The sequence below is a fragment of the Pelodiscus sinensis genome, chromosome 17 (assembly GCF_052426305.1).
Source record: "Pelodiscus sinensis isolate ZL-2025 chromosome 17, ASM5242630v1, whole genome shotgun sequence".
Classification (NCBI taxonomy): domain Eukaryota; kingdom Metazoa; phylum Chordata; order Testudines; family Trionychidae; genus Pelodiscus; species Pelodiscus sinensis.
The window spans coordinates 14,259,429-14,284,447 of NC_143068.1; the positions used below are offsets into that span (position 1 = coordinate 14,259,429).

Here is a 25,019-nt window from a genome sequence, read left to right on the forward strand (position 1 = left end):
AGTGCTCTACAGCAAAACACAAAAGACCCTGAGATTACCATTTTGCTAAATCAAAGGGTGGGGGAGAGGGGAAGGGGAATACACAGTCTGACAGCATAAGGTCCTCTGTCCAAACTTGGTGAGGATCAGTGCAGGAAAGCTTCAAGCAAGAAGAGGGCTTTAAAAAGCAGTGGGAGTAAATCCAGCAACACAGGATGTGGGAGGCTTCCGCTCCTCACAAAGGGAGATATGAAAAATTATATGCATAGAAATAAGGGACAGTTAGGAGAAATGATCAGAAGGAACCCAGGAAGAAAGAAGAGTTCTGGTGTGAAATCAAGGCAAAGTTACTTGACCAAGGATGAAGGAGTTTGCACTTGAAAGTGATGTAGGCAGATGTTCACTTTGGGCAGAGATGACATCCACTCATTTCCCACAGGCTAAGCATAGTGATATCGAATGTTTTATGCTACCCGTTGCCAGCATATATATTTTAAAACTTAGCATACACATGGGAAAGACAAAGAAGTTTCTATCTCAGCCTTAAGGGACTGTATTTGAGAAGTCAAAGGATTGTGCACTTAAACTCCATTACTGAAACACTTTCAAGCTTTTGGGTGGTAGGAGGTTTTTGGTGTGTTTGTTTTTACAGTAGAACCTCAGAGCTAAAGCACTAGAATTAAGAACTGACCAGTAAACCACATACCTCATTTGGAATGGGAAGTATGCAATTTTCAAAAAAATGAAAATAAAAAAGCAAATACAGACAGTACTGTACTTCGTTAAAAGTAAACTACTAAAAATAAAGAGAAAGCGGCATTTTTCTTCTGCATAGTAAAGTTTCCAAGCTGTATTAACTCAATAATCAGTTGTAAACTTTTGAAACAATAATCATAACATTTTATTAGAGTTATGAATAACCTCCATTCCCAATGAGTTTTTAACACTCTGAGATTCTACTGTAGTTTGATTACCTTGTGAGTTTTAGCACTAGTGTCTGGTGTCAAATTCTACCAAAATTTATGTGAACGGAGAAGTCAGATCACACAAAAATATGGAGGCAAATTGCATCTGTCCATGGAATACTGAATTTCAGTAATATAACTGCACTGATAACTATGGTGATACTACTGAATTACCTCACACTGTTATAAAAACCAGATGTGTTTGTCAGGAAATAAATATTTTGTGGAAAGGGGCCCAGCGCACTGAAATTGTGACTCTGAATCAGAATCTAAACTCCCATTTCAAGTGTTGGGAACACAGAGATGTTGTTCAGGTACATCTTTAATACTTGATGTGGTTAGGTCTGTTTCTCTCAGAGTATTAGCTCTGTCATAATTAATATTAACTTGATATTCTGCCATTCGTTGCATATGTCACAGAGCTGTTGGTCCTCCCACCAAAAAAAAAGAAAAGAAAAAAGGAACCCAAAAATGCTTACATCTGCTTAAATTAAGTTGAATAACCATAATCTGCTCTAAAACTAAAGTTGGCTTGGGAAAGATAATAGGTACATACATCCCTCTAGGATCAGCATGCAGTCATCACCTGTCGGTATAGTCATTTGAAAATATCTCATAGACCAGACACCATTGTCACAAATGGTTTCCGGTCCATCTGTTCAACAGAGTTGGTGACCCTAGTATGCACAATCCAAAAGAACTGGTGGGCATTGCTTTGTGCTTTGGATATGTCTCACTCTGCTGTTGTACCATCTTGGATTGGAACTGTGTGTTTAGATTGTTAAGTCTTTGGGTTAGTAATTTCAATTCTGATTCAGTAAAGAATCTAAGTGAATGTTTACATTTACTTGGCTTCACTAGAATTACCCATGTGCTTAAAATTAAACATGCACAGATGATTTCCTGAACTGGGGTTTCATAGCTGCATTTTGTGTTTTCTCAAGTGTCCGACTATGTCACACTGTGAGTAACTAATAATGAAAACTATTCTCTTTAAATACTGTAATGCTAATAGCAATGTACATATATAGTAACTTCATATCTATACGACTTACAAACTATGGTATGTATGAGATTTTAGTTTCAACCACCAACAATGTCCAGCAACATTTGGAGTGGAATATAACAAGAGGTGATATGTGGGAAACGATAAATTAAACAATCAGGGAACAGGTATGGATAAATAGACTGGTAACAGGATACGCAACCATTGCATTTCTAGATTGCCATTTTGAAGCTGACCTAAGTCAGTAAGGAATGAAAGTGATTAACCTCTGATGGCTATTCATTGCCTGCTGTAGGTGGAATCGAATCAGTTGTTGTTGTCAGTCTGACTCCTACTATACAACTGCTCGCTCCACAGGAGGCTAATGACAGTTACAGCAAAGAGACCAAAGCCTGAATATGCATGAAAAGCAAGTACCCAATTACCCTTTCTCCGTCGAGGTAGGTTCTATTCTGCCAACTCAGGAGTGCATTATTAAATAGGAGAACAGGCTCGAGCTATCAGTTAAGCACAGATCAGACTCTTAAATGGCAGTCAAAATTTGGAATACCTGATTCACTAATATTGTTAGAATCAGTGTGTGTGTCCATTATTAAGTGACAAGAATGTTTCACCGCATGTTTGTGAGATATTGCTGACCTTGTCCTCTGCCAAACCCATCCTGAACTCTAAAAAGGCAAACCACTGAACAATGTTTGCTCTCTTCCAGCCATGGAGGAAATGCCTGGATAAGTACAGAAGTTCAGAACAAGGAAGCAAGCATAGAAGTTCTGCTCTCACTACACCATTGCAATCCTGTCAGTTCTTAATTCACATTTTAAAGATCGAAAAGACCATTAGATCATCTAGTCTGACCGCCTATCTAACACAACCTAGGGTACATCTAGACTGCAGGGCAATTTCAGGATACTGAAGGTATCCCAAAATAGCTACCCCGCATCCAAGAAACACATCTGCTATTTTGAAATAATTTTTTAAATAACGGATGCACTATTTCAGCATCCCTGTAAACCTCATTCCACGAGGAATACAAGATGTCTCGAGATAGTGCTTTATGCCAAAATTTGGCACTGTGTTGACATGCCAAATTTTGAAATAGCCTATTTAGAAATAAAATCGAAATAAGATATGTAATTTGCATAGTGCAAATTGCATATCTTATTTCAATGTTAGAGTGCAGTCTAGATGTACCCCTAGAAAATTTCATTCAATTACTCCCATACTGAGCCATACCTATTGTTTGAATAATGCATAATCCTCCTAAAGGCATCCTGTCTGTAAATGAAAACATCAAATGATGAAAAATCCATTACTTCTTTTGGGAGTTTGTTCAAATAGTTGATCATCAATCTTGAAAATGTGTTTTATTTCTAATCTGAATTTGTCTGGTTTTAACTTCCAGCCATTGGTGGTACTTAGGTATTTCTCTTCTTCGTTAATGATCCTTTTAGTTCCTTGTAATTTTTTTTTGCCTGGAGGCACTTTTACACTCAAGTTAATCAAGTCACCTCTTATTCTTACTGACACCACTAGAGTGGCGCAAGTAAACTTAGCCCATTCAGCATATCCCAATTACCTTAAATAACTCTATAAAATCTATTTATTGGCCCATACGTTGCTTCTGAATGTACATGCTCGGCTTCCATCAAAAGATAAGTGACCATTCAAATTTTTAAAGATGTAACCTAGAAGAGTCTTTGGTTTCTTTTCTAAATTATTTCATGCGTGTATTTTATAAATGAGCCTGTAAGTGAGTGCCAAAAAAGTAGTTCTTTCTGTTGAGAGATGTTCAGTATCTTTAATTACAGATCTGAGCAAGATAAATTTAATCCCCTGATAAAGAACACAGAATCACATGATTATTACTGACTAACAGATTGCTTTGGCATGTGGCATACAGCTTATACTAGCTTTTCATAATTGTTTTGCTATTAACCTCCCTACTTTCCCTCTCATGCTCTCATCATTTCCAGCAAACAAGACTACAATAGTATCAAAATGACACCAGCTTGCTTTAAGAGTAGAAGTGACCCCAGTAGTTCACTGACAAGTTCAAACAGACAGATACACTCTCTCGTTCTTTTAATGTGGGGGGTCTCTAAGGTAACAACCTAGAAATGATGCGATTTTCTGCCTTCCAGTACCTCCCTACTTGCTGACATAAGCTGCTTCTTAACACAGCTGGGAGGGAGGTTAAGTGATAAAAACTGCCCTGTGTTGGCACTTAACCTCCAGTGCTGTTTTAATTGAAATCTCAACCATCTCTCTGGGGACAAAGGAGCAGGAGGAGATGCCAAGACCAGGATCTATTTTAGATATGTTAAAACAATGATTAAACGCATCTTCTGTTGCAAGAGGTAGGCAAAGAAATGAGCTCGGGAAAAGAGGGGAATTTGACAGCATGGTATATAATAAAAGAAGGGTAAAATAGGAACTAAGAGGATGTAAGAGGGGGAGAAGTGATGGAAAAAGGATGTAATTTGAAAGGGATATTGGTGGTGTGGGGGGAAAAGAAAATGGAGAGACAGTGAAAGGTGATGCGGAGCATAGAATGAGTGTGAGGCAACTAGAGATAAGAAGAAAAGAAAGGTGAGTAAACAGAGAAGGGAAAGGAAGAAGGGAAAGAATGTCTGAACACCTAGTTTTCAAACCATCTAGACTGGCAAGTTTTTCCGCAAAATCATCTGCTTTTGCGGAAAAACTTGCCAGCTGTCTATACTAGCCGCTTGAATTTCCGGAAAAGCACTGACGATCTCATGTAAAATTGTCAGTGCTTTTCCGGAAATACTATGCTGCTCCCATTCAGGCAAAAGTGTTTTTCCAAACGACTTTTGTGCAAAAGGGCCAGTGTAGACAGCACAGTACTGTTTTCCGCAAAAAAGCCTCAATCGTAAAAATGGCGATCAGGGCTTTTTTGCGGAAAACCGTGTCTAGATTGGCCATGGATGCTTTTCCGCAAAAAAATGCTTTTGCAGAAAAGCATCCTGCCAATCTAGACGCGCTTTTCCGAAAATGCTTTTAACGGAAAACTTTTCCGTTAAAAGCATTTTCGGAAAATCATGCCAGTGTAGATGTAGCCATAATGTTCCTATGCACACTAGGGGGCATTAAACTACTCAGTCAGATTCCTGATCAATCCAACTAGCTGCAGTGAGACTGACTGCTCAGGGTGTATAGTCAGCACAGTATTAGGACCTATATGTCTGACACAAAAACCCAGCCCCGCTTTTGTTGCATTGCATGTGTGTATTTTCAAGAAGGATTGATGTCTCCTGGCACATGCCTTCTGTTTGCTTTCAGACAGACATGCCCATCTCTATGGACGCTCCATGGGTGTAGCTAAGTCAATACTACCAAATGTCATACATCTCTGAAGTATGTAGCGTTGTAGCCATGTTGGTTCCAGAACATTAGGCTATGTCTAGACTGCAGGCTTCTTTCGGAATAAGCTTTTCTGGAAGAGATCTTCAGAAAAAACTTCTTCCGAAAGAGAGCGTCTGCTTTTTCAAAAGATAGCATCCACGTGAATGGATGCTATCTCACATTTAAGCTGTGATTACTATGGACAGAGTGGTCACCAGGGCACCTGTGCTTTTTCCTCTTTCCTCTTCTTTCGAAAGAACTCTCTCTTCCCCAAAAGAGCTCTTTTGGAAAAAAGGCTTCTTCCGCATAGAAAGAGGTTTACCAATGTCAGAAAAACACCTCTGTTCTTTCAATTTTCTTACAAAACAACATAATTGCAGTGTGGACGTAATTCACATTTTTTTTCCAGAAAAACAGCAGTTTTTTCCGAAAAAACTCTGTAGCGTAGACCTAACCATAGAGAGGAAAGGTGAGAAAGGTCATATCTGTTATTGGACCAATTTCTGTTGATGAGAGAGAAAAGCTTTTCAGGAATACAGATAAAAGCAGACCCAAAAGCTTGTTTCTTTCACCACCAACAATTGGTCCAATAACAGATATTACCTCACCCACCTTGTATCTCTAGATCTCCCATGACATTCTCATACCCCTGCAGCTTTGCAGGAGCCCCAGGCATTTAGCAGGGCTAAGGCCAGGGGCTATAATTACTCCTTCTGTCCACCAATGCCTGCAGGGGAACCTGCTTTGCAGGTAGCGTCTCTGCCTCCCCTCTAGCCATTTCCCCTATTGGAGGAAGATGGGGAAGGCTCATGCAGCAGGAGGTCTTCTAGCTGATACAGAAGGTGAGTGGGTTCAATATAGACACCAGGCTCCAGATGGCAGCCACTTGTCTCCTTTATCCTCCACTCCCCAGGACACTCCAGCCACGCAACTGACCCTGAATGGTATCCAGCTAGCATTCCCCCAACCTATACCATGCATCCCCTGATTCTAACAACTCCAGCCCCCCACTAACTCATATCTCTTCTAGCACCCACACAACCTAACTTCCATCCAAACCAGCTATTAAGTTCTAGGCACCTCCATGACCTGCCACTGCCACTGCCACTGCCACTGCTTGGGACACAGTGTGCTGATCATAAGCTAAAGTTTATGCTTATAAATGAATATTTGAAAATGTTCACATTAACTTATTAATTTGTATAAAACTTTACATTCAGCTGCATAAAACTTGATAGCTCTGCTAACGTTAGAAATCAGTGCTCACTCTGAATGCCACAAGTGCTACATTGCTACACTGGGCAGCGTTGCTGGACTTCATAGAGGTTTTTTAATACAAACATTGAAAGCCTGATTTTACCACTCCATTATGCATGTTTTACACTGGTGTAACTCTGTAGACTTAAGTGGAAAGTCACCAGTTTTTACACCCCTGACTATTTAATATCTGGACGATTATACAGTGGAAGTACTTGTTATTGTCACTGGCAAAGATTGGTCTGTTGGAATCCTGACTCATTTCTGTAAATTATCCTTTACTCTGAAATTAGAACCATATAATTGATTTACTGGCGAAATTCAATCTTTCAAAAATAAGGGTTTGACCCTGAAAATCCACAATGAAGAGCCCCATTGAGCTCAGTAGGATTACTTGTGTGAGTGATGATTGTGGGATCAGGCTTTATTCAAACTATTTGACTAGGTTATTTTTGTAATTGAAGCTTTTAAACATTTATCCTTGTTTTAAAATGCCAATAGTTGCAGACTCAAATGCTGACTAAAAATAAAACAGTCTGGTTTAATATTCCTAAGTATGAAGCTAAAATTCTTCTAACTACTGAGGACTTCAGATTAGTAGATATTTGAATGTATTTAGTTGAAAATAATATATAATCTCAAAATTTTTAAAGTGTAGGATGAAATGAGAACATTAAAAATTTTTTTCCTAAACGTCTAGTTACTCAATGTAAATAAAGCGTAATATGGGTGTTTATACTGAAATCGTACACTTCCTAAAAGCATGCAAAAAATCGTTTGATTTTTAAAAATACAAACGTCCATTCTAAGCATTTCCTCCAGTTGCAGCTCTTTACACATAATTAATATTACACTACTGTCTCTTATAACTGAACCAACTATGCATGTACTCAGTTTTGATTTGCCACACCACGCATGGGTCCTTCTGAACTTATCTGAATGGGCCAGGGTCAGTGTGCAGCCAGACCTCAAACCTGGGACCAAAAGGAGGATCCCACATGCAGCAGAGGCCAAAGACACTGTCACACATTACTGACGACCAGTGAGCTAAGGGCTCTGCACATCAGATATGAGGGCCACAAATGGGTGTGGTAAGCTCTGCATCCCTAAGAAGGCTGCTATATTTAAAGAAAAAGACTAAACCCTATTCAATCCACACTTCCTAAATCATAGTGTAGATGTGGCTTTAGAATAAATTTAAGACTCTGTGACTTCTTGTTTCAGCAGATCAGAGATAGGACACAGGAGCCAAGGATCAGAAGTAGAGGCTGTAAGATCAGTGTTACTCCTTCCTGGAGTTTTTCTGTTAATCCATCTAGGTACCTGCTCCTCCTGTGCAATCCCCACCCAGTCTGAGTTCTATCATGTGAGGAATCACACTGCAAACATTAAAAAGGCATAACAAAAAAAAGACACTGTACTTCACAGAGAATTAAGTGCTGCGTATAGTTAACAGCAACTCCAGGCAAGCATCAGATACACTGTTAAATTTATCAGCAGGCACAACGCTACACAGACAATGCATGTTGTAAGATGTCCCCCACCACTCTGTTAATACTTTGTCAGTACCTACACAAAGTGATAAAACAGAGATGTTGTGAAAGGAAAAACGACAGTGAGGCACAGTATGGAGAAAAGTAGTAGAGATTAAAATTATGTGGAACTTCAGGATGTACATATGTCAGCAACATGGACAGTGTGCAGCTATGTACAGAAAAGGAAGTAAAAAAATTCTACCTCAACACATCTGGTCCCTGAGTGCATCTTAAGTTCTTTCTGCTTGTTTTAGTGACAACTGAGATTTTACTATACATACACTTCTGTTAGCTCTGCAAACCTAATGCAGTTGAGGATTCTATTCTAGTGCATGCACCAACAGGTTTGTTAACTAATGGCTTGATTCTGCCTTTGATTGCCCTTCCTCATATGATAGTCTCTCAATGGGATGACTCACATGAGTTCTTTGCATTGGAGGAAGTCTTTATATCCAGCACCAAGTTCCAAAATGAGGATCCCAACTTATTTCTGAAGAAGCATGAGCTAAAAAGAATTCCACTTGACCCAGACCCCAGACTGAGTTGACAGGGTTGGCACTGAGAAAAGCCATCTTTTTCCTGGTTAATTCAGCATATTTGCCCTGGGGTCACCGAGAAACAACAAAAATGGAATCTCCAGAGAGTCACTTTTCAGAACAGAACTTTAATATTTTTCTCTGTAAACTGATACAATGTCCTATATCACTGGGCTACAAATAATACATGGAAGGGGTTGTTATGTAGAATCTGACTATGGTAATACCTATTGAATGCTAGGAACTTTCTGAGGGCAGTCCCCAAGAGTTTGCAATCTAAAAATACGGCTGCTGCCATTGTGCCTGCCTTGCACTGAAATATTAGCTCCCTAGACAAGAGCTGCTATATGGCACACATTCACATGCTCTGCAGTCAGGAGCTTTGTAACTGGCGAGACAGCAGCTGGGGAAGTCATGCCGGGGAAGGTGGCAGCAAGAAGCTGGTGCATGGCTCTCCATTGCCTCTCCATCTTCTGGGCAGTGCGCCCCAGCCCCCAAAGCACCCCATTCCTTCAACTGTGGTTTCCAAGGGTCATTCTACGGCCCTCCTGTACCATTCCCAGGAGGGAAAGGGACAGCACCCACTGCCCCTTACTCACTTTGGTGAACTGGCTCCTAGCTCCCCCAGAAAAGGAATCTCCTTCCTCTTCAGGGATACAACATCTCCTCCAGGTCTGAAGGAGACTCACTCACTCTGGGGGCCTGAACCTAGTACCGACTTCACAGCAGGCTCACTCTGGTTATCTGACCCTCTATCCCCACCAACTGGGCAGGTCTCCTCTTCTCATTCCCTTCTTTTGCTTGTCCTACAGGGCTTGGGGGATTGAGCAGGGACTCCCCAGCTATGGCCCCCATGCCACAAGGACTCTGGACAGTCCCATTTGAACTCTCCAGCCCAGGGCCAGCTCCCCGGGGATTACTGGAACTCCAGGTGCTCTTCCTGCTGCCATCCCGAGGGGTTTCTCCCCACAGCCCTCTCTGGGGGGGTCTCCCCCCCTTGTCCTCAGAGGCCTGCTGTTCCCCCATCCCAGGGGTCTCTGAGGTGCTGCTCTCCCATCTCTGGGGTGTCTCTCCCCCCTCCCCCGCCTTCACAGGTGTGTAGCTCCCCCAACCCCAGGGTCTCTCTGAGGTGCTACCCCCCATCCCCGCGGGTCTCTCCCCCAGCCCCGCCCGGCCGAGCCCGCGGCACTCACTCGGGGGTGTTGATCCAGATGATGTCCAGGTGGCAGTAGTACACGCACTCTTTGTCCTTGTAGGTGTGGCAAGTGCACCGCTTGGCTCTGCGGCGCGGCGCTCCCGCGGCCGGGCCATCTGCCTTCCCGCCTCGGCCGGCCTCGACGCCGGCCAGCAGCCCCCCTGCGGCGGCCCAGCCCGGGCTCTCGGCACCGGCCCGCTCCCGGAGCGCGGGAGACCTCGGGCCCCTGGCGCTGCCGCTGTCCGACAGGGGCCGGGGGCGAGGCACGGGCAGCGAGAACCCTGCAGGGCGGGAAGAGGAGAGAGGCTGAGGCGCGGAGGGGCAGCCGCTGGAGACCCGTCCTCCCCTCCCCCCCTCCCCTAGCCCGGCTTGGGGGTCCCTTCCCCTCGGCTCTGCCCCCACCCCGGCGAGGGGCTTGTCCTTGCCACTAGCGCCCCCCGCCCCTTATCGCTGGATTTATTTTGCGGGGTGGCGCGGGGCTGAGTCGGGCTTGAATCCTGGCGCAAGGTAGGTGCCGAGGCAGCTCCCAGGCTGGCCACTCATTCCTGCCGGCTTTGGGGTCCCCCCGCGGGGGCAGCGAGCACAGCAGGAGCCGTGGGCGGCGGCACGAATGCCCAGCGACCAAGGCACGGGGTTAGGTTGGAGCCTCAGGGCAGGGTTAGCGGGAAGAGGCCCTGTTGTTAGAGCAGTTTCGTCTCTTTCGGGCAACGCTCCTTCTACATTCGTTGCTCTTTCCGGCTTCCAAACGCCACCTCAGTCTAGTTCCTGATTTGGGTGCCTACTGGCTGCCCAAGCACCAAGCTGCTTTGGGACACGGTACTGCAGCCCCAGCTCTGTGCGCCAGAGCCACCAACAAACCCCCCTTTACCTGCGCTCGATGTCACTGTAAGTCCAAAGAGTAACAGGAATCCCAGCTCCATGAAATCCAAATGGCAAGCTTGTCAACGGCCGGCAAAGCTGAGGGGTGGGGGGAATGACTTTGTTCCAGGAGCAATCACTCCAGGCTGGAGGCAGGGGAAAATCCTAGGTCTCGCGGCAAACTCTGCTGCCTACAATTAGTTCCCACACGGAGGTGTGCTCGGTGCTTCTGGCTTGTTAGGGGTTTTTTCTCTCCCACCCCGTGCAGATTTAAATCCTGAAGGGCAGAGGGTTGTCAAAAGAGGAAAAGATCCATTGCTGCACTTTTCCCACACCCCCCCAATCCGATCAGAAACTGGAGCTGTTGTTTTAAAGCTGCAGTTGCCTCCCACAAGAGGACAGCTGACTGCTCAGTGTGAGTGTATGTTGAGGGTTGCTGTCACTTACCCCCTTGTGGTTTCCCAGGGCTTGCAGCCTTGAACAGGTAGAGAAAGGGAGGAGGCACAAACTGCTCCCTGAGCATTCCTTTCACCCCTCCCCCATGTTCTTAACTAGCTATGTGACTCTTAATCCATCACTTTTGAAAGAGCTGGTCCTCTTGTGTAGGGGCATGGTTTCAGAGGGGTCAGTTGTTTTTTATGGTCAAAGCACTATATTGTGACTCAGATTTGTGGTGTTTTTTGTTTCTGCCACTGACTTCCTGTATGACCTTGGGGAAATCATTTAGGCCCCAGATCCACCAAGTACTTAAGCTCCTATATCTTGGATTTAAGCAACTAAATCGGGACCCATGATGTCCACAAAACTCCCTTTGAACTCTGTAGGCCCATCAGTGGCTAAATTTTCAAAGTAAAAAATTCATTAGGTGTCTATTTTTCTGCCTTAGCATAAGCACCGCTGCCTCGCTCTAGGCATCCAGATGCCTATCTCCCCGCCACATGCCAGAATGATTCACAGTACACAAGAAGACAGGCATTCATTTGTCTAAGTTGCATGCAGCTCCCACTCTGGTAGACATGGGCTGTCTGCCTCATCGGGTACCAGCCAAAATCCAGCTGGAGGGAGAAGAGGTGGTTCTCCTCCCCCCCCCCAGCCTACGCTTCCCCCACTACCACTACCACTTTTAACTGACAGAGAGGGAAAACTGAGTCTAGGTCTTCCACACTGATGCTGAGTGTGCTAACTGCTGGGCTAAAGGTTATAACTTGGTATGGAACAGGGCACAGTGACTAATGTATTCCTGAAAGAAACAACTTGGGCACCTAGTCACCACATTCCAGACAGCTGGTCCCCTTTCATGGATTGCTAGCAGAGATAAGTGCCTCCCTGCAACCTACATTTAGGCACAACCGGATTAACCCTGGTGCCCAACTTGTGGCCTTGCTACTCTTGGCCTTCCCCTCCCTGCCCAGGCCCTGTCCACCACTCACATAAGAAGAGGGGGTGGAGAGGAATGAGTGATGGGTGGGGAAAGTGTAGGCAGAGTGGAGTAAGCAGTGGGAGAGTCCTTGGGAAAAAGAGGCCAAGCAAGGGAAGGGCATTGGGGGAGCAGAGTGGGGTGGGGAAGGATCACATTCTGAGCACCAGGGCCTCTTCTGAGTGTGGATCCAGTACCATTGTAAACACAGCTCTGCATGTAGATGCTATTTCCAAGAGAGGAATAGGGTTTAGGACACATCCCTCTCATCTCCATCAGGAAGCTAGCTAAGCCAGCAAATGTGTTGGCTTTTGTGGATTGAATTGTAATGTGCCTGTGTCTCACCCTTCATTACAGGGAGCCTAGGCATCTAACACAGGTTTGTGGATCATATTAGTGCCTAATGCAGTGATCTTGGTTGTGGCCTTTATATGATTCTGCAATGAAAAATATTAAATAATAACTGGTCTGGGGACAGTCTGGGGATGGGAAAAATGCAAGGATTTAACGGGAACAATGTAGACATTTAAAAATAAGAACTTGTTAGATTAGGATGGAAGTAGCAGTATTTTCCCTGATCAAATGAAAGGCCTGACTACGTGCATATAGCTACACAGTTATAGGTGGATTATTTCATGTTTTATATAATTTGAGGGGGCAAAATACAGTCTTGAGTTTCGCAAGATAGTGTGGTATATCTAAGGGAATTGGGTGTATCCACCCTTACTGCACTTGGTGTAATTTAATGCATTACAATGGAATAAAGTAATTATAGTGAGTCAGCTGATGGCCAAAGGTTAGAAAAATTCACTTGATGGCATTTTAAATGAAATCAAACCGAGGTTCTTTTAAAAGGTATTTTAGTTCCAACAGGTGGGGCTGCAATCAAAATTATTTTAAAATCATGATCTTAAATTAATTCAGTGCATTTCCTAAAACTTCTTTCATGGGGAAATGACCCTACAGACAATTCTGTTCAATTTCTGGTATTTCCTAAGTGCACTTTTCATCTTTTGCAGGAAAACACATAATTCTTCTCCCCTACCTTTCCTCCCAAAAGCAACAAACAAAAACAAAACAAAAAAGCAACAGCTCCTCCTCCCCCCAAAAAAACCAGAACCCTGCCTCTGGTGTGTGTTCCATAATAGCCATTCTATTTATAAAAGCTCACTTATCTATCCTGTTCCACTAATTTAAAAAGTTGTTGTTATTGCCTTGTCTGTTTTCAAAAGATGTAAAAACTTAGGCAGAGGGTCCAGTAACATAAAGAGGATGAGTGTCGCGGCCAATTAGAATTCAGGAATTCCTTCTACTCAGTTATGTGCTCAGACCATACCTCATTGTAAACAACATTTATATATAATGTCTCTGAAAGGGACAACATTTTGTAACATGTAGCTATAAAATATAAGAAGTGTTAGCCTATATCTTTAAAAACAAGTACTCCTGTGGCACATTAGAGACTAACAAAAATACATGTATAATACCATGAGCGTTTGTGGGCAAAATCCACTTCTTCTAAGCATATGCCTTATAATTTTTAGTCCAGTGGTTAGATCACTTGCCTGATATCTTTCACATTCAAGGTAGAAGGGCCTCTTAATACCTCTGCAGTCACAGTACAGGAAGAGGTCATTAGTGAGTTATATACTGTTGTAATCCAGCATCTTGAATGGTCCCCACAGCCAGGGCCGGACCGAGCCATTCTGGCGCCCCGGGTTAGGGGAGGGCACATGCATGGCCCCGCCCATACGCCAGCGCATGGGGGAGGGCGCGCGGAGCTGGTGGAGGCAGGACACATGTGCCCGGTGCGCAGCCCAGGGTTGCCTGGGGCAGGTCAAGCCTGGCCGTGCAGGGCCCCGCGGCCGCGGGGGGAAGGGTGCTGCTGGCCGGCGCTGCGGGAGTTAACGTGGCCCCTGCCCTGGGCGGCTGCTGCAAGATGGCCGCTGGGAGCTGCTGTAGCCCCGGGGCCGGGTGTGCAGCGCCTAATGGCAGCTGTAAGGGGCTCTGCGCTCCCATTACAGCTGCCATCAGGCTCCCCCCCGATAGGTTGGCGCCCCAGGCAGCTGCCCGGCTAGCCCATGCCTTAATCTGGCCCTGCCCACAGTATGTACTATCTGTTTATGCTAAACAATTAGTATTGTATTACAGCTCAGCCACAGTATTGTATGATGTGAGCAGTGTAATTGTTCTATATCAGTGGGGGAGAGCTTTCTCCATGATTAAAAAAAGATTGAGATGTGATAGCTTTAATGGTGGGAGCCGCACTCTCTATATTAGAGCTTTTCAGGACTAAAACTTTTGTCATTCAGGGGGTTTCTTTTACACCCCTGAATGACTAAAGTTTTAATGCTGAGAGTGTCAGAGTAGACACAGCCAATCTATTCCACTCACCGTATTTCTATAGTATCCTGGAATCTGTAGCCACCCTGAATTAATACCTGATGTTGCATTTTCACCTATCTTTAGGAGAAAACGTATAGAGGCATATCGTGCCATTATTTCTCAGTCAGAACTCCCGTATGCAGCCAGTTGAGAATATGCTTTACAGATTGATGGTGTGATCATTTCCAAATGGGATAATTTCAAATTCTAGTTTTATCACCTGAATTTTCTTTTATTGCAATATAAGAATTTTCCTTTTTCGTAATAGGAAGTATTCTCACGGTAATGAGAAACAGGGAAGAAAGGAGCAATGTAGCGGTATCATTTTATCATACTTTTGGACTGATTTGCAATATAATACAACAACACTCAAAGACAAAGAAACAGTGGTGTCCCAATCTCAAATGCCACCGAAAGAAGGTATTTCTGCTTTCAAAATCCTACCATTTCCTTAAATATCTCTGATAATGTGCTCTGCTCTCTCTTACATGTGCTGCTTTCACTCTGAAAAGACAAGGGATTCTGTGTCAGCAAACCGAGTGCAATGTAAACAAAAAATGTAATAAAATATATCCTAGAATTCATAATCAAGGTTTAGACATTAAGAACCCAGGGGCAAGGTTTTGACCAAATGAGCTGTACAAGAAATAAAAGATTAGCTGTAACTTCCACTGCAGAGAGAGAGAGACCGTTAGCAAAGGGATTATTTGTGGACTCTGTGCCCTGGTCTACACCAGGGAGTTGTTTCGAAATAACCCCTCTTATTTCGAAATAATAAGCAAAGAATCCACATTACATTATTTTGAAATAACTGGTTGGTTATTTCAGAATCTGTACTCCTTCTTTCCTTGGAGAATAACATTTATTTTGAAATAGTTATAGCATTAATGTGGACACTCCGCTGCTGCTATTTCACAATAACTACTTCCCAGAGTAATTTGAGATAATTACTCCTCCAGTGTTTCCTGGGGCTCTAAGTTGAGGTGGCGCGTCCACATTAACAGAGCCTGCCTTGGACTAATTTTGAGGCTCCCCCATAGTGGGGGCACCCTATTTCAATTTTGTTATTTTGAGAGTTATTATTTCAAATTTAGTTGTTTTGAAATAATTTCCTAGTGTAGACATACCCTGTGTGGCCAGATCCTGTTCTCTGCTACTTTTACTTCAAATGAATTATTCCTGATTTCTATGAAAGTAACTAGGAACAGAGGGTATGTCTACACTACCCCGCTAGTTCGAACTAGCGGGGTAATGTAGGCATACCGCACTTGCAAATGAAGCCCGGGATTTGAATTTCCCGGGCTTCATTTGCATAAGCGGGGAGCCGCCATTTTTAAAACCCCGCTGGTTCGAAACCCGTGCAGCGCGGCTACACGGGGCACGAACTAGGTAGTTCGAACTCGGAAGCCTAGTTCGAACTACCTAGTTCGTGCCCCATGTAGCCGCGCTGCACGGGTTTCGAACCAGCGGGGTTTTAAAAATGGCGGCTCCCCGCTTATGCAAATGAAGCCCAGGAAATTCAAATCCCGGGCTTCATTTGCAAGTGCGGTATGCCTACATTACCCCGCTAGTTCGAACTAGCGGGGTAGTGTAGACATACCCAGAATTATTATTAGGCTTTCATATTAGGTAAATATATAGGCAAATAAGTCACAAATCATAAATCGTCAGAAAACACATGTTGACTGTCACATAAAAAATTAGCATAAATTTCATGCTTTTTATTGCTCATTAAGCAATTTTAATAAATACGCTAGGGTCAGAAATGTTGACTGAATGTTGCGTAAGCATGGAATATTAATTTGAGCATTACAAAATTAGATATGTAACTTTTTAATTTTAGACCTGCATCATCCATATTCTATTATTAATGTTAACAGATCACATGAACTTGTGGGAAGGGAGTGGGGAATACTGTTTTACAGATCACTTTGTAGCTGTACAGATGCAAACACCTGGAATCCAATATAGTGCCAAAATATCTACTTTCTCAGTCACTGTTTCTAAAACTGGCCCAAAGTAGATGTCTCTGATCTAGTTTTCCGGGTTCCAGGAGAGCATATCAATAAGTATAACTATTAATGTCCTATTTACTGTAATGGAAGAAAGCCTAATTAGTAATTAGACAAAAATGGAATGATTGTGCTATTCTTTTATTATGGTGATTTTGAATGATGTTTAGGCAATACACTTTACTCAGTTCTACAAAGTGCACTAGAAATATTATATATTCCATTATCAAAAAGCCTAAAAGTTATTCTTTTAAGATAAACCCAATGGGAAATATATATGAGGAGGCAACACGGCTCAACAGACAGGAAATCAAGAGACCTGATTTACAGTCTCTTATATAGCTTTACCTTTTACTTGTGTGACTTTAATAAGTTACTTTTCCCCTCAATACCTAAATTTCTAAATCTTGAGACCAGTGTGCTGCATAGAGGCTGAGTATAGTCATTAATGTTCTGAACCCTCCTGCCCACTTCTTTCCACCTCTAACGTGCCCATTTCTGCCCTCTGTGCCCGTGGCTGCAGGGGGAGTGGTGCAAAGAGTTGATTCTACTGGCACTGCAACCACTGAGTACTTCCCCAGAACAGGGCAATCTTCAGATAGCGCAAGGGCAGGCAAAATGTGGCCAGAGGGCCTCATCCAGACTGCCTAGATGCTGGATCTGGCTCACAGCCCAGTGGGAGCCCCAGCCAAGCTCCCTGCCTGTCCCGCCCCCTCCCCCCCCCACGCCACTCAGAAAAGCCATCTGCATCTCTGAATGCTGTGAACCTGGGGGCAGAGGCTTCGTGCACTGCCCCTGCCCCCGGCACAATCTTGCAGCTCCCTGTGGCTGGTTTCTGGCCAATGGGATCTGCCTGTTTGGAAAACAGGCAGTGTGCGAAATACTCCTTCATGTCCCCTAGGGGTCGCAGCCTTCAGAGAAGCACACATGGCCTCTGCAGTGAGCTGCGATGAGCAGCCTGCGGAGGCGTGAAAGGCAGAGAGCTTGACAGAGGAACCTGTTGGGCTGCTGGCTGGGAGATGCCCAGGTAAGCATCCCCCAGCCAGAGACTGCCTCTGGCACCCCAGCCCATTCCTCCCCCATCTGTCTGCTCCTCCTCCTGCACTCCTACTCCACCTAACCCAAACCCTCTGTATCCCCACTCCTGCAGCCATACTCCCTCCCAGACCCTGCACCTCAGTCTCCTACCCCTGGTCACAGGGCCCTCCTTCACTCAGACTCCCTCCCAGAACCCACACCCCTTATTGCACCCCAATACCTTACCTCAAATTTCTTTCTGAACTCAACCTCCATGCCAGATCCCACATCTCCATTAAAATCATGGAAGAGTGTGGCCCTCAATCACTTACCTAATTCTTTGAGTGGTCCCACCATCAAAAATTATTGCCCATCCCCTGAGCTAGAGAGATGCAGCCAATCTACCTTTCTTTTGGATCACATGAGCAGCTAAGGTAGTGAAGAAGAAGGGAGAATCTGTCTCATTCTTCAGTGTAAATATTTGAGAAAAGTAATTGACTGAAAGGAGAGGTATGTCTAGAACAGAGACAGGCTGAGATTTAGGGAGCGTTGGAATGTGGAGCAGCTGAAAGGAATGGTATTAGAGTTCCCAAATCAGACTGACAGCAAGAATTCCCAAGAAAAGTGAGCTCGCATATTCCATATTTGAAAATTTGAGTGTGCAATTGGTTTTTTTTAACAAATATTTTGTTTTTAACATAGTTGTCTGGACCTTGTCTTCCCATCTTTTAAATACTTGTATGTGTGGGACAGATTACAGAGTCAGATGCTTTCTGCCAATAATCCCATAATCTCCAAACAAGTGTAACACAAAATAGTTATAGTGATAGAAATGTAGTTGTGTTAGTCTGGTGTAGCTGAAACAAAAAACAGGACTACGTAGCACTTTAAAGACTAACAAGATGGTTTAACAGGTGATGAGCTTTCGTGGGCCAGACCCACTTCCTCAGATTTGATCAAATCTGAGGAAGTGGGTCTGGCCCACGAAAGCTCATCACCTGTTAAACCATCTTGTTAGTCTTTAAAGTGCTACGTAGTCCTGTTTTTTGTTACAAAATAGTTATGAGGTTTCTAAAATCTTTAGAGCTGTGTAAACAAGGGAGACCACTGAGGGGCAGCATTAAAAAAAAAACAGCCTTTCAGAACACACTTCCCCACTAATAAACATTGTATTAGAATTGAATTGTAAAAGCTTGAAAACTAGAAAGTGACAGACACTGTGACTAAGTTGTCTGTTGCTACAACTAACCAGTAGAACCTAATTCACATATAATACATATTTTAAAAAATGAATGCACCCACTTATTGTTTTATTGTACTTGTTTAATAGGCACCACTAAAATTTCCTTCCCTACTAATTCCAGCATTAATCACAAAATGTTCCTGTTTTTGGAATAGAAGATGCTGTAGAACTGCAAAGATTGTGTTTTAATGGCACTTGTTGCCTTTCTCAAATAATTAACAGAAATTAATAGCCAGTATGTGTACAATGCAGTGGAATCAATAAGCTCTCCAGAAACACACTGTGTTATGGTTACTATTTATTAGATTACTTGTTGTTCAAGTTACATAGCAATAAAATCCCCAAATTGATCATGTTTCCCCTGCCACTATAGTTGCCAGACAGCCTGATTCAAAGGCCTTTGAAGTGAATGGAAGGAATCACATTTACTTCAGTGGCCTTTAAACCAAATATAGAAAGATGATTACCACAAATGGTATTTTAAGAGAGTACAGGCCACAATTTGTTCACCTCTGTCTAAAGGAATTTTTCCCTCTGTCTGTTTCTTTTTTTTTCTTCCCTTCTTTTGTTATTATTTATAGAGCACAAAAAGTGAGCTAAATTATGAATAAAACGAATAGGAGGACAAGGGCATACTCTGAGGAGCTTACACTCTAGAAACCCTGGAATCTTTTATTCCTTTTCAGCCCTCTTAGCATCAGGCACCACAGCACATACATACAAATATTCCTAAATAATACTCTTTGCTGTTAAAATTTATTGCAGGTAAAGCTCATAACTTTGGATAAAAAATGCTGCCTAAATGCTAAGTGCTATTGTTATTCATACTGTACACCCTCCCCCAGATCTGAACCCTGACCTAAATCCCTGGATCCAAACAACCTCAAACTTTGGAGCAGTTAATAAAAGGAATTAAGAATAATATTTACAATAGTAATGACTGCTAGATGAGAGTCTGTTCACTTGAAATTCATGCAGGTGAGGGGGCAGCACTGGGAGAAAAGAATTCCAGGATAAAATATGGGTAGTCAATTAATCTGGATACGTTATGCTGTTTGCATTAAATAGGGAGTGAGGGCCACCCTCCGAAAAGATAAACTGGAGAATGGCAGCTGAGAGGGATGCCTTATGGGAAGAACTTGCAGTGTATTAGGAAGAAAGGGGGTTATTTGTGGGAGAGACTATGTATTTGTTGAAGCACACTGGCTTGAAGAACTTCATAGAGTAAGGCAAATCATCCCCAGGCAGATGGAAAAAATGAATCTTTGGAAATGGATAGAAGCTGCCCTCGAGATGGGCAAGTCTCTAGGTGATAGGGGCTCTGTTTCCAGCTCTGACCTGGGGCTGGGTTTCTCCTTTCTTCCATTGGCCAGCTGCCTGAGAACAGGGCCTGCTTGGAACTCTAAGGATAGGCTGATTATTAGACTGAAAGGACTGGTAGGAGCAGTGCTCTTCTGGAAGATGCCCTAGAAACAGAGGAAAAGGCCTGAGAGGAAGCTGTGAGGGTGGCAGGATAAAGCTAGCAAAGATCCAAGGAAGAGACCTAGAGGTGAGCTACAGAAGGCCCCTGGAAAACTGTTTGTGCATCAGGGAGCAAGAGGAGGAGGCCTGTGCAGAGACAAGAACTGTTGGAAATGTCCCTGGGAAATAGTGTAGCAAACCAGGCTTCAGGGTAAGAATGCCCTGGGGCCCAGAGGAAATGAGGTTTATGTCCGCAACCATTCTGGTGCTCCCTGCAAGGGTGATGCAGAAACCACCTCCCCCCAGAAAACATTAAAAAAGGGCCTGCTTGTTTTCTGCTTAGACTCGAGGGCTGTGTCTACACTGGGCCACTTATTCCGGAAAATCAGCCACTTTTCCGGAATAAGCTGCGAGCTGTCTACACTGGACCTTGAATTTCCGGAAAAGCAACGATGCTCTACTGTACAAAATCAGCCACTATTCCGGAAAAACTATTCTGCTCCTGCTCGGGCATAAGTCCTTATTCCGGAACACTGTTCCGGAAAAGGGCCAGTATAGACAGCCCAGTAGTCTTTTCCGGAAAAAAGCCCCGATCGCAAAAATGGCAGTCGGGGCTCTTTTCCGGAAAAGCGCATATACATTGGCCACAGACACTTTTCCGGAAAAGGGCTTTTCCAGAAAAGCAGCCTGCCAATGTAGACGCTCCTTTTCCTTTTCCGTTTTAAGCAGTTCCGGAAATTCATGCCAGTGTAGACACAGCCTTCTTGTTTGCCTTCCAAGAAAATAACTTTTGGTTTGGCTGAAGGGCTAAAGCCACGACAAACTTTAAATCAATGGCCTAGCTCAGGAAAAACACTCTTCAGTGGGGGAACCCATCACATGTATAGGGACATCAGAGAGGTAAGCCTGAACTCTCAGTCACTCCCGTCCTCTGGAGTATAGAGGAGCAGGACCTGGAACATACAGTAGGTACTATGCAGTATCGTAGCCAATGAGGTTAATCCGAGGCACGATTGTTGCCATTGAAAACTTTTCCTATACTTACTGCTGCTGAATGGAGAAAGTGAGTGGAGCACCATCTGTGGTCCAGACTGTGTAACTGCAGCAGCTGCTTTGATGCTGCCTAACTGCTGCCACGAAGGTTACATACATGAAGTCAGAGCTTTTCAAACTGCGTGGTGCATCCCAATGGGGGTTGGGGAGTGTAGAGGAACATGAAGGGAGAAGTTTGGACCAACCCTGCATGGCAGAGATTGGGGAGGGAGTGCCATCTGTACCCCCGACTCACCAAACCAGGCCATCCACTCTATAAGTTAGTGTCAGCATCTCTGCTTCCTCTCCAGAAACCATCATATGCAACTTCCCCAACCCTGAAAACTTGAGGTGGGGGGGGGCAGGTATTGGGTTGTGGAATCAAAAAAATGTAACTCAAAGAGGGGCAGGTTCAGTTCAAAATTTTTTAAACCGCCGCACCAAGATCATGCCTTTAAGGTTTTCTCCTCAATTGTAATGTCTTGAAACTTTTTCGTTTTAAATGAAAGTTTAGATTCTGCAGAAATGAGAGCATTGTTGCTTGGGCACGATTCCTACTTGCTTGGATGAGCAGGATATGACAAGGATATGATTAAATCATGTGCTGTAAATGACACAATGTGGTTCTTGTGCAGAGTCATTAATTTAAAGACCAGAAAAGATCATCCAAATTCAATTTAAAAAAAATGATCCATGTAAGAGAATTCAAAACAACCCTTGCTAAATTGTTCCAACGGTTAATTACTTGCTGTTTAAAGAAAAACCTATTACACTTTATTTCCAATCTGAATTTGTATACGTTCAGCTTCCATCCATTAGATCATGTCATACCTTTCTCTGTTAGATTGAAAACTCCATTAAAAAAAATTCTGCATCTCTCTCTCTCTCTCTCTCTCTCTCTCTCTCTTTCACTCAGTCTGTCTGTGTGTCTTGTCTGCGAGTTCATTTATTCAAGAACTCCTCCTAAATGGCAAGATTTAGGACCATCAAATTTCTTCTCCTAACTTAAAGCAAAGTCAGGGTGTGGTTGTGCCAGAACAACCAGAATTCCCAGGAAAAGGACAGTTTTCCATAACATAACTCAAGTTGCAGTGTGGATGGTCTAGGTTGAATAGTAGGAAATACTATTTCACCAGGAGGGTGGGGAAGCACTGGGATGGTTTACTTAGGAAGGTGGTGGAATCTCCATCCGGAGAGGTTTTTAAGTCCCAGCTTGACAAAGCCCTGGCTGGGATGGTTTAGTTGGGATTGGTCCTGCTTTGGGCAGGAGGTTGGACTCAATGACCTCCTAAGGTTTCTTCCAGCCCTGGGATTCTATGAAAGGGAGGGCTACTGTTTGGAGGGACGCAATATGAGAGTGGGCACTGGGGGCAGTAAGCCTGCAGGAGAGAGCTATCCTGCAGAGTGTCCACTGGGCGCAGCCGTACCACCAAGGGAACCAGCAGGGCTGGGGCTATGCCATCTTGCCTGCCAGCACATTGAGTAAGTAGCCCACCAGTCCCAAATCCTTCCCCCACTGGCCCTTGGCCACAGCTCCAGAGGGAGGGGAGAGAACAGGACCCAAGCAGGCTGGGGCAAAGAATAGGCCCCCAGTGAATGGGGAGTGGCCTGGATGGGGAGAGAGCAGGCTCCGGGTGGGCTCAGGGGCATGTCCGGGGGAAAGTACAAGCTGGGGGAAGTGGCCTGAGGGGGGAGTAGAAGAGGCCTTGGAGGGTGGCCTGGGGGGGAGAGAGAACATCCCTGGCCCCCAGCCTCCTACACCCCCCCCCCCCCCCCAATCCTAAAGCCCTGACCTGAAGGAGCTGGGTAATTCTGCTACTGTTGACTATAATCAAGTCACCCCCTTCTCTTTAAGTTAAATAGACTGAGCTTCTTGAGTATCACTATAAGGCAGATTTTCTAATCCTTTAATCATTCTTGTGGCTCTTCTCTGACTCTTCTTCAGTTTTTCAACATTCTTCTTGAACTGTAGACACCAGAACTAAATGGTCTCTGTGTGTACACAAATAATACATGATATAAAAATCTATTATCTATAATATATGTATATAACTGCCTTCACTTGCCCTCTAAATCTGCTCATGTGTTTTTAATCATTATGGTTTTCTTCCTTGATTGTGGGAGTTTGTGGCTTTTTGACCACGTATAAAGTATTTTTAGACAATTCTCCATTAACATGCATTTTTTCTGATTAAATTCTCAGCTGATTTGGCTCATTGATATTTTAAATTTTGTGAAATTAACCCCTTTTAAAGCACTGGGTGCCTATATATTACTGGTCTGGATTTCGTTTAGTTTGTACATTATAAATATGATTACATCACAGTCTCTTACCTCAGCTACTGTTAATTTTTAGTTCGGTAATTACTTCATGGCTTCCAAAGTCTAATATACAATTACACCAGGTTGGTTGTTAATATTTAGAAATTCCAAGGATATTTTCATATCAGCAGCATGAGTCCTCAAGCTTATGCCGCTCCAATTAAATATTCCAAGATCATGCAGCTTTTTTTTTTCCTATGCAGCATAGGTAATTGCATAAGCAGCTGGCCATCCTGTTCCCTAGTGCGGTGGTTCTTAAAATGGGTCACAGGCTCACCCGGGTAAGCCACAGATGGACCTGTGCCACTGTGTTCACCTAAAGTGTCTGTAGTCCTGGAGACTTACAGTTTCCATTGGCTGTGGTTAGCTGTTTCCAGCCAAGAGGAGCCGCAGCCATTGGGAGCTGCAAGGCTTCATGGCTACAGATACTTTAGATAAACAAAGTGGTGTGGGCCCATCAGCAACTTACCTGGGCAGGCCCATGGAACACTTTGAGAACCACTGCCCTAATGTGATTTGGCAGTCTGTAGTAGACATCAACTAGTACTCCATTTTGTGCTTTATCTGTAATTTTATTGATCCATAAGCACTCAAAGACTTGGAAATGGATAATTCTATTTTTGACATGGAATGGTACTCTCTCTCTTCTTTTGTCCATTTGATCCTGCCAAGACAGCTTATAACCACTGTTTTAATATTCTAATCATGTGAATCATCCCACCGGGTTTCAGTAATGTCAATTAGATCAGATTTATGTTCATAATTGAGCAATTCCAGTTTGTGGTGTTTATTACTCAAGCTCCAAGCATTAGTGTATATGGGCAATGAAAGTATTTCTTCTCATCATGTCCTTTTGTTTCTTGATTAATTTTGTTTTCAACATCTTGATTCTGTGCTAAATGAGAGCTCGTATCTTTCCTCTTTTTACTCTCCCTTTTTGTTATTAGTTTAATGTCCTCTGGACTATATTAACCAGCTTGTCCCCTAGGAGGCTGGTTCCCTTTCTACTTCTATACAACCCCCTTTACCCACAGAAGGTAGACCAATATTCCACAAAAACAAAACTTTCCATCCTATACCACATATCTAACCAGTGGCTCACTTCCAGAATTTTCTGTCTTCTTTCTTCCTTTGATTGTGGGATAGGCAGTATCTCAGAGATGCCTTGGACATCTTCTTCACTAGGCTTCTGAGTTCCCTGAAGTGACCCACTGTCTGCAAGACTCCCCACAATTAGTGTCATTAGTGCTGATACAAACTGTCACCAGTGTATCCTTGCCCACTGACTAGAAGCCTATCTGGTATTAGAGTGGTGTCTCATGTCTTGGCTCCAGAAAGACACCACACCATCCTATTGTCCACTTGTCCCTTGCAGAATATTCTTTTGATTTTTTTTGAGTATTGAAACCGCAACAAGTATTGTCTGTCCTCCGTGG

The 25,019-nt window shown here is 43.7% G+C and overlaps 1 protein-coding gene, 1 long non-coding RNA gene and 1 pseudogene across 4 annotated transcripts in view; 2 read left to right on the forward strand and 1 right to left on the reverse strand.

The window, feature by feature from the left end:
• Positions 1-11,125, reverse strand: part of EDN3 (endothelin 3) — a 145,630-nt gene extending 134,505 nt beyond the window's left edge. For 2 of the 3 annotated variants that reach the window (XM_075901119.2, XM_075901120.2), the window contains exons 1-2: positions 10,705-11,125; positions 9,835-10,117 (exon numbers count right to left, since the gene is read on the reverse strand). In XM_075901119.2, coding sequence (XP_075757234.1) covers positions 9,835-10,117; positions 10,705-10,756 — 335 coding nt within the window. In that variant the 5' untranslated portion in view covers positions 10,757-11,125. The remainder of the gene's footprint in view (positions 1-9,834; positions 10,118-10,704) is intronic. The other variant, XM_075901118.2, reaches the window with a different exon arrangement.
• LOC149523458 (uncharacterized) overlaps positions 10,115-25,019 on the forward strand; it is a 40,686-nt gene continuing 25,781 nt past the window's right edge. Inside the window, exons 1-2 of the long non-coding RNA XR_016347027.1 lie at positions 10,115-10,343; positions 14,765-14,916. This is a non-coding gene — a long non-coding RNA (uncharacterized LOC149523458). The remainder of the gene's footprint in view (positions 10,344-14,764; positions 14,917-25,019) is intronic.
• On the forward strand, positions 21,200-21,315 carry LOC149523459 (U4 spliceosomal RNA; annotated as a pseudogene).